The 19,393-nt window shown below is 42.5% G+C and overlaps 1 protein-coding gene across 1 annotated transcript; it reads right to left on the reverse strand.

Moving 5' to 3' along the window:
* Positions 1-3,625: 3,625 nt before the first annotated feature.
* PCARE (photoreceptor cilium actin regulator) lies at positions 3,626-11,675 on the reverse strand. The gene is made up of 2 exons (XM_054197173.1): positions 7,909-11,675; positions 3,626-3,755 (listed from the first exon to the last, which is right to left on the reverse strand). The coding sequence occupies exons 1-2, from the start codon at positions 11,673-11,675 to the stop codon at positions 3,626-3,628; spliced, it is 3,897 nt and encodes a 1,298-aa protein (XP_054053148.1).
* Positions 11,676-19,393: the final 7,718 nt, after the last annotated feature.

The raw sequence follows: 19,393 nt of genomic DNA on the forward strand, positions 1-19,393 counted from the left end.
TGCTGCAGTCATGGTGGCACTGAATCTATCTGATGTGGAAGGATTAATGATTTGCTAATCTAGAAGGATTTCTCTTCAGGGGATGTTGTCAGCTCCTTATGGATAAGAAGTGACAGTAAGAACAGGTTACTTTATCTCTGTGCTGTGATTTCTTTCCTTTCTACCTGTAGCCATGGGAGTAACTTCTCAGAATATTCCTCTTAATGATAACATTTCATAAATGATTATGAAATGCTTTGAATGTTAAGAGGTGTGGCAGTGCAAACACTATAATATACTGGTTTTATTGGTAACCTGAATCATATTGTCAACCGTATTGCTAATATCTGGGGTAGTTCTTGAAGTCAAAAGAAGTAACTGGAGTGTGTATAGTGCTTTCGTGTTCTAGGCATCTTCACATGCTAAGGGTATGAAATGACAAGTCCCTTAAAGGTCTGAGATTTGAGCAGTGTCACTGGAAGCACGGGCAGCTGCCAGCTTGTTCAAGGTCTGCAGATAAAGTGCAGCACGGAGCTGCCTCGCTGCTGTTTTTGCAGCTATGGAGCCCTGGCTGGAAAACTGATACTGCTTCCCTCTGTGATCAACCCCTCTGCGCTCAACCCCTCTGCAATGAGACTCCACTACACTGGGTGCACTCTGCTTTTAACCCTTAGGACAAAACCACGGCCCCGTGCTCAACTTAGTCATGGTTGTATATAGAAGGCTCTACTAACCAAGTACAAAATTGCCAGGTAGCTCAAGCTTAAATCGGGGCAGGGGAAGGGTGGAAGCACGGCTGACCTCTGCTCTGGTCTGTCAGTGTCCAGGCTGGATCTTGTAGCTTAAAAAGACATATTTGCTTAATGGAAATGCAACATAAATTAATTGATGTACCAGTAAAACATAAGACAGGGTTGTGATGTGGTGGGGAGGAAGCAAATGGAATTCTTTTAGCACAAGGCACTAGTTAGTGCACCGAGGAAGAAATCAATAGTATAACATTGGGCTAAGATTTAAGCCGGTTGTATACAGAACGTAAGAGAGATCAAACTCATAGCTTGCATATAAAAACTCTGATTTATTTACATCAGTAAAAAATAAATCTTAAAGTTGAGCATAGTCTTATAAAACAGTTGTATTCCAGAAATGCTGTATATATGAAAAGTGGAAGTGTTGTCCAAAAAAACCTGTAAAAAACCCAAACAAACAGTATCTTTTTTTTAAACTGTCCAGCCAAACTATTATTTCCTGCATACTATAGTTACTCTTAATCTCATGCTTGCAATACAAATTGAAGGTAAACACCTTATTTATATTAGTCCTGTACATTAGCTGTACTGAAGAGAACCCATTGGCTGTATGTAGTCATGAGTTCGTAGTCCAAACTTGTAGATCAGTCCTGGAGGAGCTCTGTTTCTTGAATATAGTGTTCAGTTTGCTGCAGCATCCTCAGGGCAGCATCAGAATCCTTCGGCAGCTGCAGTGGTTAGGTGAGGTTATGTTTGCAATGAGCCTCCTGATGACCACAGCCTTAGACAAAGCCAGGAGAGATGCTGTGGTAGGGTGCCAGCTCATGTACCACATCTTCAAGGGAGCCTGGATTTTGGGGAAAGATGCTTTGGCTGACTCCATGTCCAGCTAGCGCATGTGTGAGGAGGTTTCCAGCCTGCTTGCTGAAGCATTGCTCCATGTGCTGACGTAGCTCTTGCACCACAGTTTGGCGCTTGGCGGATATAAATGAATACTTTCTCTTACCACCCACCATAGATGCTCGGGAATTTCAGCTTGAAACCATAAAGAGATAAAATGATTGCAGCAGCCGAGCAGAAGTTGTCCTCCCACTCTGTTATGTTTTCATCTTCAAAGCTACGTTTAGGCACACAAAGTGCTGTTTTTCTGCTGTCATGTTTCTGATTTGTATCTATTCTGCGTGGTTACCGCCAGCAGAACAGACAAATCCCAAACACCTGCAAATGTTTTTGTCTTTTCATGCAGCTGGGAGAGAACTACGTTTCTGATGAGGGGGAAGACTGGCCTGCAGAGTTTGCCCTGCTGGTGATCTTTGCAGTACCTCCCTTGTGATTTCCCAGTTTAATAGGGGATGGTGCATCTGCCTGGGTGATTACAAGGTAGATCTGTTGACCTCTCCTAGCCGTACTGTATGGGTATGGCTGCTTTGCCACCCCAAGCTCACAAACCCCTGACGATCCAAAGCATCTATTCACTGCAAGTTACTTCTTTCTGTTTGATACCTCACCTTAAATATGACAATTAAGGTTTCCTTGTGTCTGTGTCATAAAATGGCACCGAGATAATTGAAGAAGGATGGTTGCGATTAAGGCACTAAATTAAAACTCAGGAGTTCAGTATCTAAAGGGATCCCTTGTACAGCATAAGACGAGCCTCAGTTCCCCCATCAAAAATGTGGGCAGGAAGGGTTAAAAATCCTGTGTGAAGTGCCCAGATACCACCATCATGAAAACTGTAGGAAAAGATTAAAATTATTCCTGTCCAAATGAGACTACAAATGGCTCTTTTTTTCTGGATCTTGTTCTGTGCTGAAAATGCATATGAAAACACGTCAAATTAATTAAAGTTACATTAAAGTTGCATCTTAATTGTGATGATAAATTAGATGGGTGAGCAAGGTCCTTTAAATTCTGAAACTGTATTCCAGTGAGTGCTCTAAAAGCCTAGGATTAATCGACTGTAAATAACTTGTGTTTTTATTAACAAGAATCTGTTAATACAATCTGTCTAGACTCTTCAGTGAAATTGCAATAATTCCTCTCAAACTGCATAAAATAGAAAGAATATAAACCTGTTTTGGGGAGGAAAGGATTCTCTATACTAGCATTCTCTTCTTTAAAAAACAAAACAAACAAAAAAAGATACATGTCCTCAGGTGCCTCAGGATTTATATGTTGTTTGATTGGGCTATTAAAAAACTGCTCTAATCGGGATTAAGCCTTGTACCCTGGAAACTAGAGGTGATGGGATTACATGATAATCAAAGGTGATTTGGAAAATCAAAGCCTTTTTGAGGGAGTAAGATCCCTAATTTTATTCCTTTAAAAGGGGTTATTTTGTTTTAACTTGTATTTGACCTTATTCTGTCTCTGCATGTTGATAAATAGCTAGTGTAAAGAGGTGGCTTTGCTGAAGCCATTGATGTTTTTGCAGTAAAACTCAAGTGGTTCAGGATTTTACCTCCTCCCACAGAAATGTCACAACAGCTGCTTTTTTTTTTATATAACTGAAACTGTGATGCCTCCTCAACAAATAACATGTCAAATAATGATCACTTCTGACTTTTTTAACTCTTTTGGCTACACAGTGAAACAAAGGACTTGGCTACATGTCCTCTTTTTATCGAATCAGTTTGCCTCAGACTCACCCAACTGCAAAAGTGTTTCTTTCGCTCGATGTAAATCTTTGAGTTAAACCATTGAATGCAATCCGAAGGAGAAGCAGCTGGCTACTGCCCTGCCAATACTCCCTTGGGCCGTTGGGGCCAGTTTGGGTTTTTAGATGCAATGCCACCATGTTGTTTTCGTGTGAGGAAAAAATGAAGCCACATTTTGGAGGCTTGGGGTAAGGCTGTTTCCTCCCTCTGGGGCCTCTGGCCTTGCTCCTGCGCCTGCTGTCAGTCCCTCTGCAGCCCATGGCCCACCACATAGAGCTCGGGGTGGGAAGCAGATCTGTTGGACTCTCTGATTTCAGGGACGCAAGGGCTGTTCCAAGAGTCTCCTGCTTTCTGAGGGCTCTCTTCCAAGCTGCAGAAGGAAAGATGCTTATGTTAAGAGGCTAACGAATTGTGACTTTTTAAAAACAGCGCTGATTAGACCATGTTAACCCAGAAAGCACAAATGCTGTATGATACTATGCCATTCCCTATCTTCTCCCGTACATATGCTCTTTACATGCGCCATCTTCATTTTATTAATGTGATGCCAAATGCGCTGTACTGTCCCCTTCCAAAACTCTCTTGGGAAGCAAACGTTTTGTATGTTTAACGGGGGATCAGTATGAATCTGGGTTCACTTACAGATAGAGACAGATTTGAGCGAAGTCTTGTTCCAGGCTCTGCTGGAGGAAAGGTCTTACCTCTGTTACACATCTGCTTAGTGTGGTTACAGTGATTTCTGAGTATGCCAACGTGACTATGGGATGTGTATTCTGGTGGTATAAATCTGCCACTCTGGAGACAGGAGAACTGAGACACAGAATGTGTAAATGATGTTCCTGAGGTCACACTGCTGATCTTTAGGAGCACAGGGACTTCAAGAATCAGGATTCATGAAGCTAGTCATGAACATCTCACGCCATGAGCCTTCATGGTGAAGTGTGCCCTGTGTTGCTGTAACTAATTAGGGTGGTTTAAACTCAACATGAGGAAATAGTCCAGAGTTATCTGGGAATCATTATTGTATTTTAAGTACATAAACTGCTAAACTGAATTAGCTTTCAACTACAGACAAGCTGTTATGTTCCTGTTTTGACTGCTAGGACCTTACTGATATGAACTGCTGGGTGAAGAGATTTGTGATATGTGGCCAGTCACGAAACTAATCCGGGTTTAAATATCCCCCAATTGCAGAAGCTGTCACTTGGGCTATTTGCTTTGGGCCTGATTCAGTCAACCCAATCCATTCTCAAGCCCTCCTTGAACAATATCTTAAAGGCCATAGCGTTTAATCTTCTACCTCTGTTCTACCTCTTGGGAGATTAGCAGTCGCAATGAAATATTATTTCATTTAACTGCATACACAGAAATCCTGTTACAGATTAACAGGATTTCTATGAGCAGAGCAATCGGACATGTTATGCCTTGATAAAATGCCAATAACTGCTGATTGCTGTCAAATGACCAAGCTTAGAAACCAGGAAAGTTAGCTCAGTCTGTCCATCCACAGGCTGCCCAAAAGGGAACCAGTTGTACTGACTTGAGTGCTGAAACCTGAAACTCTTGTCCAGGTACCCTAAGACTAAACAGAAAAGCTCTAGCTCCAGCCCTAATTAGGGCTAATGGTGTTTTAAGTCCTGATATTCCTTAGAGCATGGCACGGGCAGGAGACATGCTTGGGAAAGGAGCGATTTTTGCCTTCTAGGGAAGCAGTCAGCATGCAGGAGGCACGCAAATCTGTGCACAGCACTGACATTTAATGCCTGGCAATGTCAGCTAGCAAAATGAGATGGAAGTAGCCTCTTTATTTTTTTTTTTTGAGTGTTTCTTCTAAAAGGGGGTGAGTGGGAGAAGGGGACTCAGCTGCCTGATGAAGAACATGTTGCTTGTACAAGCTCCTATCTTTAGCAATCTGCTTCTCAGCAAATGGATGTTATAATTGGGTATGGAAAAAGTGGAGGGTTATATCCTGGAGTTTGGGAGCATGGGAGAAACCAGCTAACTCACTGATTTTCAAAATGTTTCACCTATAAAGGAGTTGATGGTCTTGCAGGTTTGACTCTGTCTCCCCTTCCTCCTGCAACTAGTGTTTGAAGCTGCTAATAATACACAAAAACCTCACAGACCAAAAAAAAAGGCTTTGTTATACTTGGAGAGGAGAGGTAGAGCAAGGGAAGGAATGAAGGAAAGGAGACTGATGGCTGAGTGGGAATAGCTTGTGAACTGGAGACTAGATGCAAACAGGGCCAGAATGAGGGGTTTTAAGAATACAACATCTGGTTTAGGGAAACGTTTTGAAATTTTCCTCTGTCAGCTGAATGAATTGCAAAGCAGAGGAAGCCCTGGATGCTTAACAAACTTGACAGAGAAAGATGGATCAGAGCATGGTGGTTTGTCTGTTACGGCATCTGCTGTAAGAGCAGGTCAGCATCTGCACGGGGATGTGGTGCTCACAGCTGTGGCAACCGCTCTGGTCCTCAGTGGGAGGAGATGACCAGCGGTGATGTGAGGGGCTCTCAGAGTTTTTGCCATGTGCTGAATCCTAAAATGGTCCTCCTCTGCCCAACAGCACATTTGCTGTGATTAGTGCCATTTAGTGCAAGGTCTGTAAAAGTTTACTCCAGGCAGCTTATTTTATGTGTAAGAAAACACACAGTAGTGTATTGCATCTTAAATCAGTGCATGTGGTAATTAACAAGCTAAATTTCCCTTTTGCTTATATTGATATAAATTTGGACTAACACAGTAGGACTACTTTTGATGTCCATTTGTATAAATGGTAAGCCGAATTTTGATCAGGATATATTCCATTTTTCCAAAATGCTGTATATCATAACACTAGGATATATAATTTTTTTCATGAAAGGAACGATTTTATTTACAGTGGGGTTTTTTATATTACTCTCTATGCTCTGACAGATTACAATAAAAAGATAATGCACCCAATTGAAACATAAATTAGCTAAGAATTTATAATGGACTGTTTTAAAAATTGATCCATAAAACTGCCAGTGCATTTGTCTTGCAAGGTTTGACATAAAGCCTCTTTTGAAAACATTTATTTCTGCTAGCAGGCACTGGAGTAGACAAAGCTGTCTTCACACAGTACCTAACAACAACAGAAAACCCAGCAACAATGTACAGGACTCTTAGTAAATCTTCAAGTGTCAGAATATAATGCAATATTAGAACTGGGAATGCAAAACGGTGTGCATTTCCCAGTGGTTTTTGTGTGTTTTGTTCAGCACGTTCCTCTACTGTCAGCGTGGGAAATTTGGTCCTTATTCTGTCTTTGGGGAGGGAATGCCTGGACATCTGACTTCAGTAGCCACGAATGTCCCTGTTACTCGCAACACATTGAGTGCAATTTTATCTCCTGTTAGGGTTGGTCTTGCAATCCCTACTCATGGGGTCGATTCATGTGATTTCAGCTGTTCGGTGGCAAGAGTAAAAATACCCCTCACATGAGGAAAGGTTACCTGAGAAGGGTCTTAATCCTCTTGCCGAGCTTTAGAGTTTAATGGATTTAAACATCCTAAGATGCTAAGAAACCAGAATAACAACACTTTGTATTTCCAGGCTCTTAACGCTGATCTTTGAGTATTCCCAAATACCCATTTCTGGTTCCTGGCTGGTTTTGTGATTTTTTTAAAATTTTTTTTTTTTTTTTTTTTAAGCGGTAGAGAAAATGTAAAGCTAAGCCCAGTTTTTTTAAAAAAGGTCACCAATGGTTGCAAACACGGAATCAGTGTGTGTTGGTGCTTCAATTTGTTTAAACTGACTTTTTCAGAGCAATGAATCTCCAGTAGTCACGGGAGGTTTTTCCACTTTAAAAACTGGGCTTGGGCTGTGGGACCCATCAGACCTGAAATTAGCTCCTAGATCTGAAAGCCTACACAAGAAGCTCCAAATCTATAATTACGTCCATACAGATCCTTGCCTACACATTATCTGTCTGTCATTCTTGCCAGCTGATTTGAAACATTTTAATGCAGAGTTCAGCTGAACAGTTTACTGTCTTAGAGGCTGATGTTAGGAACGATACCCTTCCTCTTGATCCAACCCTACCTTCTCATGGTTGTTTAAAGATGTCTATAACCTGAAGGTTACTTTAGAGCTTTTAAGAATTAAATGTGGATGTCCTTAGCCCTGACACAAATAAGGGGAGTTCTGTGCCATGAAACCAACACTGAATTTTCCCTGGGGTGTCTGCCACAGCAGATGTGCAAGTGTAAGGCTTGAGCAAGCCACGGAAAGTTAACTCTTCCCTTTATTCAGGCTGGTAGTCTACTGAAATCTGGGACAAGACACTAGAATAGAATCGAATCATTTCAGTTGGAAGGGACCTACGATGATCACCTAGTCCAACTACAGTGTTATCTTTGCCCAACCATTTGTTCTGCGCATGAACAGGGCACTTTTCTGGGAAATCTCTTAACGACATTAAATTCTCATCAGGAGTTTAGAAAGCCAATACAGTGCTACACTTCTGCTTCCTTCACCTAAAGTGGAAATTTTCTTACCTTGCTTGGTTAAGCGCCGGTTCACTGCCAGCTGTTACAGGAGCTGGAAGACGAAACTGGACCCCTGGTCGGCGGTCAGAGAAACTTCTCCTCACGAATGGCTGAGGATTGGCAGCACTCAGGGACAGCTTTCTGGTCCGGTCTCCAGTCTGTCGGAAAAGCAGACTGCTCTTTTGGGAAAGTGGTGAAGCTTCAGGCTGGCTGGTCACCTCCGCAGCAGGTTTGGTGGTTACCAGTGGTGGTCTGGCTTCGAATAAGGAAGAGGTGGCTGGGCAAAATATTGAACGGACATTGCTGCCCTTCTTGGAGGAGGAGAGCTGGTGCTCATCCCCAGCATCCAGCCCAGCTCTTGGCCCCTTGTAGGAGCGGGATGGGGAAGTCGGTGGGGAGGGGGTGCTGGCGAACACAGGGGGGCTTGCATCTCGGCGGTAGGCTGGGGAGCCCAGCAGACGGTGGGGCGTTGGTGAGCTTTGCTTGTGTCCTGTGGGAGGGCTGAGTGGTTTTCGCTGGGGTGGCGGAGAGGGCAGCTTCTTCTGCAAGGGTGGGCTGGGCATCCTGGGGCTAGAGGGGGGACTGGGTTTCCTCTGCATGACGGGTGAGCTCGGTTGCGGGCTGCTAAATGCCTGCAGAGAGTGTCTGTGGTGTGCTGCGGGGCTGAAAAGCCGTTTCTCAGCTGGTGGAGAAGGAGTTCTTGTTGGGGAGACCCTCCTGGCAAACGCTGAGCCTTTTTCGTTTCTCCTGAGTGAATCAGGAGAACCATGCTTCTGGTTTTGCACTGAAGTCGCAGGTGAATTGGGCTCTCTGCTCTCTGAGCTGTTACTGTGTGGTTTTGAAGCCCCACTGGGATTTTGAAGAGGAATAATTTTATGGGTTTGCTTGTACAAATCCGCAGCCTCTTTTCTCTGGGTTGCCAGTATCTCCTCCTGGCTAGGGATATGCACATTGGTAGGGTTCAGCTCCAGAGGGTACTTCTGCAGTTTCTCATTCTCTGCTCCCATATTCCTGAGACCTTTATTAGTGATCGTACTGGGGCTGCTAATATTTTTACTTGGCAATAGATCAATAGACTGAAGGGAGGCTTTCATTTTTGGGGAAACTTGTGATCTCTTAGCAGCATGAAATTCTGTTTTGGTGGGTTTTTTGGCATCTTCTGAAGAGTTTCCTTCTATTCTTGCAGTTTCTTCAGGCTCAGATAAGTCAAAAGAATTGTCCATTAACATTTCAGGTGGTGGTGGTGGCAGGTTCTCAATGTCTTCATCAGTCTCTTCCTTTGTGTCCTTCTTGCTTAATTCTGCAGCTGGTGCAGGAGGAAAGGCATTTGGAAAACTAGAAGAAACTCCACTGGTGTTTGAAGGGTTTGTGTCTTCTACTGGTGAAATACGATGCTTAAGATTTAAAGGTGCCAGGCCTCTCTGGAAGGGAACGGTGGGTGGGATGACTGGAAGTCCAAATTTTCTGATGCACTTTATTGGTCCTAAAGATCTTAAAGGTGCAGCTTTTACAAGATCATCAGTGGGACTGAAAGTTTCAATAAGCTTTTTGACAGACTGTCGAGGGGCACAGCTGCTGCCACCGAGCATTTGTGCTCCAGGAGATTCCTTTTCTTTGCCTCCTGATGTCTGCTGGGTGGGCACAGTAGCTCTTAAAGGCTTCCTGCCCCTTTTTTCATCCAGCTGAAGGGCAGGATTTTGATCAACCATGAACAAAGGGACTTTATCCTGGTTAGGCAGGATGCTGAAATTTTTTGAGAGGCATGACTTCAGTTTCCTGGAGGACTTAGATGTAATTTGCTCATCCTGCAAATAAGGTGCTGTTCTTGATTTACAAGGCTCCAGGTTGTTATCTGTATCTTTCTTTCCATAAAACATTTCCAGCCTTTTGCTGAGCTCTTTCTGAGTTCTCTGAAGCTCTAGGAGAGTTGGGTCCTCTGCCTGGCTTCTGAGGGACTCCTCCGACCTGGACCGTCGTTGTTTCCCAATGGTTTTCTGGCTGCCCGTTGCTGTACTGGGCCTTGTTGTTAGGACTGCTCTTCCACTCTCATCCTCTATCCATTCTTTACGTCCAGATTTAGCTGGGACAAACTTGATTTTTTCACTGATGGCATCTTTCATCTTCAGAATTATTTCCTCTGTGTCTACATTCTCCGTCCTCTTGATGGACTGCCTTTGTGTGTTATCAGTGACTGCAGGTGAAGACAGGGGCCTCCTTGGCAGAGCATCCTTCCCCATTTCTGATAAACTTGTGTTGTCATCATCCTCCCCCAGGGTGCTCCCTTCATCGTCGTCATCATCATCAGAAGGAAAATCTGTTGATTCACAGATTTTGAAAAGTTCACCTTCTTGAGTAGAGTCAGACTGGAAGGAGCTATAGTAACGGCTTTTGGTCAAGCCTACATATTGGGGCATGGTAGAATTGCCTTCTGGTACTCCACCCTGACAAGAAGTTGCTTCCCTACTCTGCATGGATGAATAAAATATATCTTTAAAATGCCTTTCAAGTGCACAGTCATGGGATGCGGCTGTGCTCGGTGACACTGTCCCATCACGCATGTGCTCCACTGTTCTGGCATGCTTTTGGGACAGATGTCCATGTGCACAGGAATCACAGCTTGCTTGTCCTCCATGCTGGCTGAGAGCACTGAACTCTTTGAGGGATTCATTGTCCACACCAATGCCACTATCCTCAGAATAGAGAGTCCTGTCATCACCATGGGACTGAGAGGATCCCACTGTTGAGGCTTCAAGCAGCCTTACTGTCCGTAGCAGGCGCTCATCAAAGCTTTGCTTTGCTTTCAGTTTTCCTTCCAAGTTGCTTGCAGCAGACTGCAGGTAGCTGCACGTCTCCTGCAGGGCATCAGAAGTGAGGGAGGCCAGTGTCCCACTCAGTAACTGCATTTTATTGACCGTGTACTGCAGTAGTTGTTGCAGAAGATCAGGGTGCTCCTTCAAATCACCTTTTTCTGCTGGCCATGCCAGATTGCCACCTACATCTTTGAGAAGATTTTCCCCATCATAGGCAATTTCTTCCAAGAGCTGGTTGATTTCATCAAAGCGAAGCAGGAGAAAGCTTACCATCTGCTGCAGGAAGAGCTGAGTTTGGGTAGTCTGGTTGGCCATGTGAAGTATAGTTTCATACTTGGAGAGGTTGGGATTTAAGTAGGCGTACGCACTCTGATGAGCCTTAACAAGCAGTTCTGGGAAATCTACTTTTTTCTCTGTCTTGCACGGGGCCAAAACAGACTTTTCTTTAGTTTTGCTAGGTCGACCTTGCTTTGCCAGCTTATGACTTTTTTGCTTCTTCCCTTTCTTTGGGATTTGCTTTGCGTTGCTTTCATTCTTGTCATCCCAAATGAAAGCTGATGCTTCTGATTCACAGGAGCTTTGCTTCCTGATCTGTATGGCCTCAGTGATGCGTTTTTGAGACTCAATCAGTTCTGACATAACAACTTCAGCATCCGTGGCTGTCCTCTCAATTTTCTTGTCTTCCCTGGAAATTTGGGGGTCTGAACGAACGTTTGAAGATAACTGCAAATTATCATTTTCGTCCTGCTCTGACAGTTTATCCTCCTTTTCTCTCAGGTAGTCTTTCCCCTGGACTCCATACTGGTGTAATTCATCAATATTGTAGCAAGATGAACCTTTAACCAGCAGAGGGATTCCTTTATCTCCTGGGTCAATACGCAAAACACTTTTGGGTTTATTCAAAGCCTTAAGACCACTTCTTGCAATAGTATTAGCAATCTCACTGTGAGAAGGTGTGCAGCCCATCCTTTCTCTGTCTTTGGCTTTATTTTTGATTAAAAATCCAGATGAATTAGAGAAAACACAATAAAAAAAATCAAACTCACTGTTCCATCACGAACTGTAGACCAGACTTTTTCTCACGAGTTTCCCGTCACGATCCTGGTTTTGTTGTCAGTTTGCATTGTTTGCCTTGAAATCTCACGTGCTTACTGCCCAGGATCCGCTCTTGAAGTTGTGCACTGTCCCATTGTACGTTCCCACTCAGGGCTTTCCTCTTCAATTCAAAAAAGGAGTGTGAAAGCTCTGCTGGATTTAGAGCTAATGGATTAAGAGGACTTGCGTGCCTCGCTTCTGTCTTGACAGATGTCCACTACAAATAAGATTTTAAGCTCATTAGGATAAGCAGGCACCAGCCAGTCAGCACCCGTTTATGAAGGCAGAGGGTTTTTTTTCTGCACTATATTGGGAGGCAAAAGGACTTGGTACCTGTCCCTCTTTTTTTCCCTTGTTGCAAAACCGTAACATACATTGAAGGCAGAGATTCAAAGGAAGAGACTGTATTTTGAAGTCTTTTTGAAGGGAAACTGTTTGAACAGGTGCGTAAATGCCACTAAATACTCCTTAATGAAGAGAAAGGTGACCTTGACCGAGTATGTATCCACTGGAGAGTACAAGACACGAAATCAAATGGGTTAGAGATACCTGTTAAGACTTCTGCCTTGAGGGTCTTCAAAATTTTCCCCTGCTTGCAAGTGACCAGCTGTTTACTTTTTCCTTCTAAGACTTCCAAATGAGATTTTGATTTTTTTAATTCCCCTCACGTGATCGTTCTTGGAAAGTACTGTTTTCTTTTCTAGATAGCTTCCCAACCTGAAAAGCCAAACTGCACAATAACAGTATTTGCAGAATAAGTTTTACATATGTTGTTAAGATGGTGCCTGCATCTAGTGGATCTAAACTGATTAAAAAAAAAATTAAATGAAAATTCATTTTTTCCTTCCTGTGTGTATCTTGGGATAAAATTTGAGCGTGTTCTTTTCAGTCACAGAAGTGACATGCTTACTTTTAGTTCTTTTTCATTGGCTAGGGCTTAGTTCTCTTCACTGCAAGACTTTATGGGTTAAAACTCTAAGAAAATAAGGTAACAAATTAAAAATATAGAACTGTTTCTGGAAAAAACCAAAACAACCAAAAAATCTCTTGTTTGAATCACTTCTAAAGTCTGGACAGAATAACCTCTCTGAAAGAGAAATTAAAGAACTAAAGTAGGAATGGGATGAAGCAGAAGATATTTATCTTTTCCAAGTATTTACTTAGGAAGGGCAGTACATGGATGAGGGTGATAATAGCAATCACCCCACAATTTCCCTCTTCATTATTTAAACTGGCCTCAGTGGATTTGTCTTTTAATTTCCGGATGCCGCTTTTCTACCGAAGGTGGCCATTTCTCAGTGTCGCAAAGGTTACAGACAACAGTAGCCAACTGTAACGCTGGCTGGAAGCCTACAGCTTCTCTGTAGCAATGTGTTCCAACTGCCTGGTTGTTGCGGGTGTCTTGCCTGGTTCCCAAAAATCTTTGCATGCTGCCAAGCCTACAAAACATCCTCAGGCTCTAAAGGACTGCTTACGCGATTCATTCCTTGCCGCTGGACTGCAGTAGCAGAATATCTGCATGGGAAGTCGTTATTGTCTGTAGCCTTGTTTAAATCTCTTTTTCTGTTCAACAGGGGCAGCAAAATTACTTTGTTTTACAGGGGACAAGGCATGACAGTGATTCCCAGGAAAATTTTTAAAACTCTATGTGCTTTCTCTAAAGTAATTTTTCTGGAACACATAAATTGTACTTAATTGTACTTATGATAGCATAGTCATTTCCCTCTATGTTTTTCTGAGAAGTTGTCAGGTAATTACTTCTTGGCTCTGCTTCTTGCAAGTCATGTGGCTCACGCCCTGGCTGCTTTGGTGTCTCGCCCCGATGTGGTTTCTACCCAATGGTCCCAGCTCTTTTTGCATTCCCTTTTAGGCACGTGTCTAATGTGTCCAAAGTGGAGAAACGGAGCAGATTTAGGCAGCTGCTTCATACTAGTGATCCTAACAGTCAGGATGCTGCAGCCCTCTGCAATAAGTCAAGGAAAACCCAGTAGATCAAGCAATGAGCCTTAGCGCACCTCTTCTGTTTACGGTGGGAGCCGAGAGACATCTTTATGTAGCTGCCTAATAATTGTGCTATACAATCTTGTGTGACTTTTCTTCAAAGAGCAGCTCCAACTGTTCCACTGTTCACACTGGGAATTTTTCAACAATTAACTCCATGTGAGTTGTTGTATTTGGGAAGTTCTTTTTTCTCACTTTTTCCTTTGATTTTTACAGTCATGTCACTTTTTCCCCCCCCCCCCCCCCGGTTATTTTCAGGCCATGCATTAATATCTTATAGGAAATACACGCATGGTTAAAAAATGCAAAATAGCTTATGATTATTTATTGTGTACTCATTTATTATTTTAAATATTAATGTTAAACCAATATTTATTATTTATTTATTATTAAGTAGAGATTGAGGGCCATAGAAAAAGTTTTAACAAGGCATCTGTTTTATCCTAACTTTAATTGCAGTTTGCATGTATTTGCAATATGACTGTTTAATGTTGTGTCAAATTTTTCAGCTTCTGTGAGAGAGCAGGAACTTTGATGTGCCTCTTTCCAACCACTTATGAACCTGCATTTTCCTCATCAATATTCTTGTTACTAAGTAGTTATATATTGCTTTGCATGTCTGAGGCACTTCAGAAAAACCCAAATGCTTTACCTCATGGAAAATGCTAAGGAAAATGCTTTATCTCATGGTCATGCAACAAAAAAGAAAACAAAATGGGTAAGTTAGGTCAAAAAACAGTGGTAGAAGAGAATATTGATGAGGAGAATGACACAGAAGTATTTTTGAGTGTAAGAGGATCAGACAAATTTGTAATCTGTAATTTATGACTGCTATATGATGATGTCATTCCTGGTGCAGTGACTATAGTAATGTATTTTGGTTTACAGTGCTACTGTTTGCAGAACAAAAGTTGAAAAGGAAAGAGTTGGTCATGTTCAAGTAGATGCCCAAGTGTTGTTACCTGTGTACTTGCTGACTTGAGCGATTTTATGAGTACCCCGGAAGAACACAAAACTGTGTTTGAGGAATGGACACTAGGAAAGCACCCAAAATAAGATAATCGGGGATTAAAGGAGGCTTTCCTTTGCATGTGGATTGTGTGTAAATCGCCTTTGCTCTTCCTTTCATATACTTTCTTTCTAGTGTTAAAATGGGCAGTATTCTCATTTTGAGGGAGCTGTTCCTGGTCACGTAGCACTCCTCGAGGGAAGAACTTAAATGTTCCACTCTGTCGGACATAGTTGGTGCAACAGATGATGAAAACCAAAGACTAGTCTGAAAGTGGCACTATATAAGTGCCCTAGAAAAGGCAAGAATAAGGCCTGAACCTGGATGGAGATGTGCAGTACTCAGACCCCAGAGGTGTTACTAATGCCATAACCATGGGATGGATTTTAGAGCCAGTTGATTAAAAACTGTATAAAATTTCATGTAAAACTGGTAACATAGGCTTAAAAATTATGATGAGGGAAAATGATGATGAGGGACTGCTTTTGAGAGGTTGTAGGATTTACAAGGGGAATGCGCATAAATGCTCATATCGGGTCTGAAAAATTTAAGGTTTGCGTTTGTGGATGACTTCTGGGGAAACTGAATTTCTGCTCACTGAGGAATTACAAAGAGCTTGAGTGATAACAACAACTTTAAAGAGCTATTTTACTCCGAAAGAAACCTGCTTTTTTTTTTTTCTTTTATATCAGCAAATTGAATATAACCAGGGAGCTGTTCATATTGTTGGCCTAGATATCACTGAGTAAATAAGAAATTGCTGCTTTTTATTTCAGCTTCTCCTGCAGAGCTGGCACCGTGCTGGGAGATGGAATAGATTCTCTCCTTTCTGTAATCGCTAACAGAAATACTTACAAAGCATCATCCCATTTCCCCTGTGGAAACCTGTTGAAAATGGTAAGGAATAGGAATATCATGGTTTGAAGGAAATCTATTTGCAAAGAATTAAAGACTCCAGTGTGTCTATGCAGGGCCTTTATTAGTGAGGATGGTGCAAGTGAAAGACAAAATTTATATTGACTCTGGGTCAAGGATAAACTTCTCAGAATTGGCTGTCTGAAGCTCAAATCCTTTTCTATTTTTATTTCTAACTTCTAGGTAGATTGCTTCAGACCAATTGCATGAGGCAATAAATATGAACTCAATGCTTTCAAAAACCTGTTTTGCAAAAGCAGAACTTTTTTTTTTTTTTTTTTTTTTTTTTCCCAAACAGCAGGAGGACAAGAAAAAACAGTTGCTGAAAACAGGCAGGAAACTGGTTTCCTTCTCCAGCAAAAATACTTTATAAAGGAATTAACAAAGGAAGAAATATAAGTAGAAAATTACAGAAAGTCAGTTTTGGGTGTTTGCCTGCCCGGGGCTGTTGGTACGCTCAGATGACTCAAAGGAGCTGAGAAAAATTAGTATGAGTTTAACACCACTTGAGCTCAGCAGTAGTTTTGTGAGATATGTTTGTATTTGTCTATTATTTTTGGAAAGTGTATTCTGGTCACTTGGTCATAGTTTCTCTTTGCTAAGAAATCCATGGGTATTTAAAAGCTTGCTATCTGTTGTAAGTAATATGTTCACTGCTGGTTTTAATGGTTAAGACAATGACTGCCAAAAGGTAAGAGTTAGGACTAAGAACTGTGTGAAACAGCACAAAGCTTTAAGTATAGATTTCTGGAGTTATGCAAATCTAGAAAATTAAAAGGGACAGTCCCATTAGCCTAGGTGGTGGTTACATCAGTCCTCACAAGTGGAAGCAGGTTTGTGGTTATGGAGCAATTTTAAAGAAAGCGAGTTTCTATCAGGTGAGGGACTGGCAATTCAACAGGCAGGCCATGGCCTCTGCCATTTCTAGCGGAAGGTGGTCATGTTGATTTGGCACCTAGAAGTCAGGTCCAGGTGACGTGCATTCCCGAAAAACATCCCAAGACACTACAGAAAAGAGTGCAGCTATTTAGACTCATGCCTCTTCCAGTTCCCAGTGGACTCTCTCACCTAAAGCATCTCAGGATTTCCCTGAAAACTGAGATAAATACAGCATTCCTCCAGGCTGCTTCTCGCAGAGTGTCTGAAACCACAATGTGTGCACTCATAGCTGTGTGAATCCATGCCAAACCCGCAGGCAGCCTGGAGCGTGGCAGCTGCTGCCCAGCAGTATGGTGTGCCGGGGCAGCCCTCCTGGTGCGAGTCCTGACGCACGTGTGTGTGGAGCAGGCGTTTACTCTGCAGAGGTGATCTTTCACTGCCTGGGCACTAATGAGAGAGGAGCCGAGTGACTCTTGATGAAATACCAGGCTCGAGGCTGTGGATCCAGAAGCAGTGGATGTGGTCTGAGGAGCTGGGAGTTGGCACACATAGCAGAAACTGGAAACAATTTACATGGCGGGGTGCTGGTTGGTGCTCAGAGGGAAGGAAGGGTGGCGTGTCCCTTCGGAAATAATGGGCAGGGCTGGGAAGACTGACAATGACCGGTAGCTTTTTTTGTAGGAGAGAAATGTCCTCACTGTGGGTGGATAGACAGCTTCCTTGTTTCACAGCCGTCTCTGAGGGTAGCTCCTGGAGTATCCGTCGTCTTTTGAATGTGCTTGCTGTCCCGAAGCCACACTGAAAGTGGTATGTTAAGCGCGCTCACTTTCAGAAACTCTCTGCTGCCCTAATCCTCACTCTCTAGAGTGGCTCTACTTGAAGCTGCAGTGTCTTCCAAAGCCATTTAAATGATCCCTTTCCTCTGACACATAAATTTGTAAAGATGAAGGAACTGGTTAGTAGTGCCCTGTCTCTGCCCAAAGGAGAAACAAGAAGTGAAATAATATTTTAGTTAAAACAGGCTTGTTGCTCACAAGCATTGTTTCCCCATCTTCCTCCCAAGGTGGTCGGAGCTGCTGCAGCCCATTGTTTTGAGTTCTCCAGGTGCTCAGCAACTTTGGTGCCTGTGGCAGCAGCGAATGAGTCAGACAGGATAGGCTGAACAGACTTTTATTTAGACTCATATCCTGGCACGTAGGAGTGCCTGAAAAAGATATTGTGAAAAGGTACAGAATGAGGTTTGCATAAATACATATATTTTTAAATTTCCATTGCTGGGCCCAGGGGTGGAAGTTAGAACAGACAGGGGTTTTGTGAGGCAATGGTGTCCAGTCTCCTTTGCGGATGCAGCACTAAGTCACAGCATCCACTCTGAGCTAAAATGTTTGGGTTTTTGTCTTTACTGCTCCAACCAGAAGGATGTTCTAGAACCCGAGATGCTTTGTTAGGTGCTTGCTTTCATTTTCTAGCATAAAAGTACTCACACACAGTTTTATCCTCATATTCAACATTACCTTTGAATTCACACACCATTTTCCATGGTTTATGGCAGATGGCAACCATACCCTCTGTCTCAGCTTTCATTCTGCTGCATTAAACAAGCCACGCTCTGGTAACCTCATAAAATAGACTGTTCTTTTCCTTGACTGTGCCAGCAAATCATCTCTGGACATGCTAGATTATCTGCCTCTCGCTGAAAAGAAGGGTGGTCAGAACTGGGCGCAATTTCCCAAGGGGATGGCAGAACATTCTGGCATGAACACTTCTCTGCCACAACTCTCCAGTTACGCATCCTAAGTGTCTGCTTCTTATGCCATTGCATCATATTGGTAATGATGTTCATTTGGTAACTGTCGACTACAATCGCATCTTTCTCTTCCTCAGTCAATTCCATAAAATGATCCCATTCATCAGTCTTATTAGTTCATTCCTTTTTAACAGCAATTCTTTCCTTTTTTTTTTTTTTGGTCTTGTCAGTTTGCTGTTTTTTCCTGCCAAAATTGTTAAAGAAAAGTAAGAAACAAAGGTTAGTTCCAAGAATAATACCCCAGGATGTCATTGGTAACCTCCCTCAGCCCAGTAGTTTCCATTCAACTCTACTCAACACTGTTTCCCCCTGTGCTTGCACTTTACTTCCATTGAAATTCTCCTAAATCCTAGTCGTCTTCAGAATTACTAATAATTTCTATTTCAGGCACTTTGCTACAGTCCATTATTCTGTATCACCCATAAAACTTTTCCTTTGCCCAGAACATCAAGCCTCTCAAAAAAGGCAGACATCAACTGCCAATACTTAGCTCACATCTGATCTTGCACACATCCATGTCTTTGGTTATACTTCAAACTCCTTTTCTAAAGTACCCGTCAGGTGAAAATAGCATGCCAGCATTTTCCTGGATTACAAATTTTCTTTGTCTTTTCCAAAGTACAGAACACTTCTAAGAAATGCAAGAATTATCTTAGCTTTTCTCTAGCCATCTGGTATCATGTTTATTATCGCAAGTGCAACTCCATGTTCCACTTTTTTCAGCTTTCACGTCTCTGGAATCTGAGAGCACTTACAGCTCTCGACTTTTCCAGTACTTCACTTGAAGTAATTTCCACTTGTCATTCTCATAATTTGTCCTGCCTCCCCTCCACAATTAATATTATCATGGGAAAAACAACAACAAAAATTGTTTATAAACAACAGTTATGCTTACTTAATAGTGACCCACATTGAGCATAAAAATACAGCAGGACTTGTCTGAGTTCTTATCCAGGTCAAATTCCCCTCGAGTGGCCT

The sequence above is a fragment of the Rissa tridactyla genome, chromosome 3 (genome assembly GCF_028500815.1).
Source record: "Rissa tridactyla isolate bRisTri1 chromosome 3, bRisTri1.patW.cur.20221130, whole genome shotgun sequence".
NCBI lineage: Eukaryota > Metazoa > Chordata > Aves > Charadriiformes > Laridae > Rissa > Rissa tridactyla.

What these genes read in the sequence shown, in the direction of transcription:
- PCARE (XM_054197173.1), bottom strand. Translation starts at nt 11,675, where the DNA reads ATGGGCTGCACACCTTCTCACAGTGAGATTGCTAATACTATTGCAAGA. An exon ending in CCGGCGCTTAACCAAGCAAG is followed by an intron (nt 3,756 to 7,908) that starts GTAAGAAAATTT and finishes TTCCTTCTGCAG; the next exon opens with CTTGGAAGAGAGCCCTCAGA.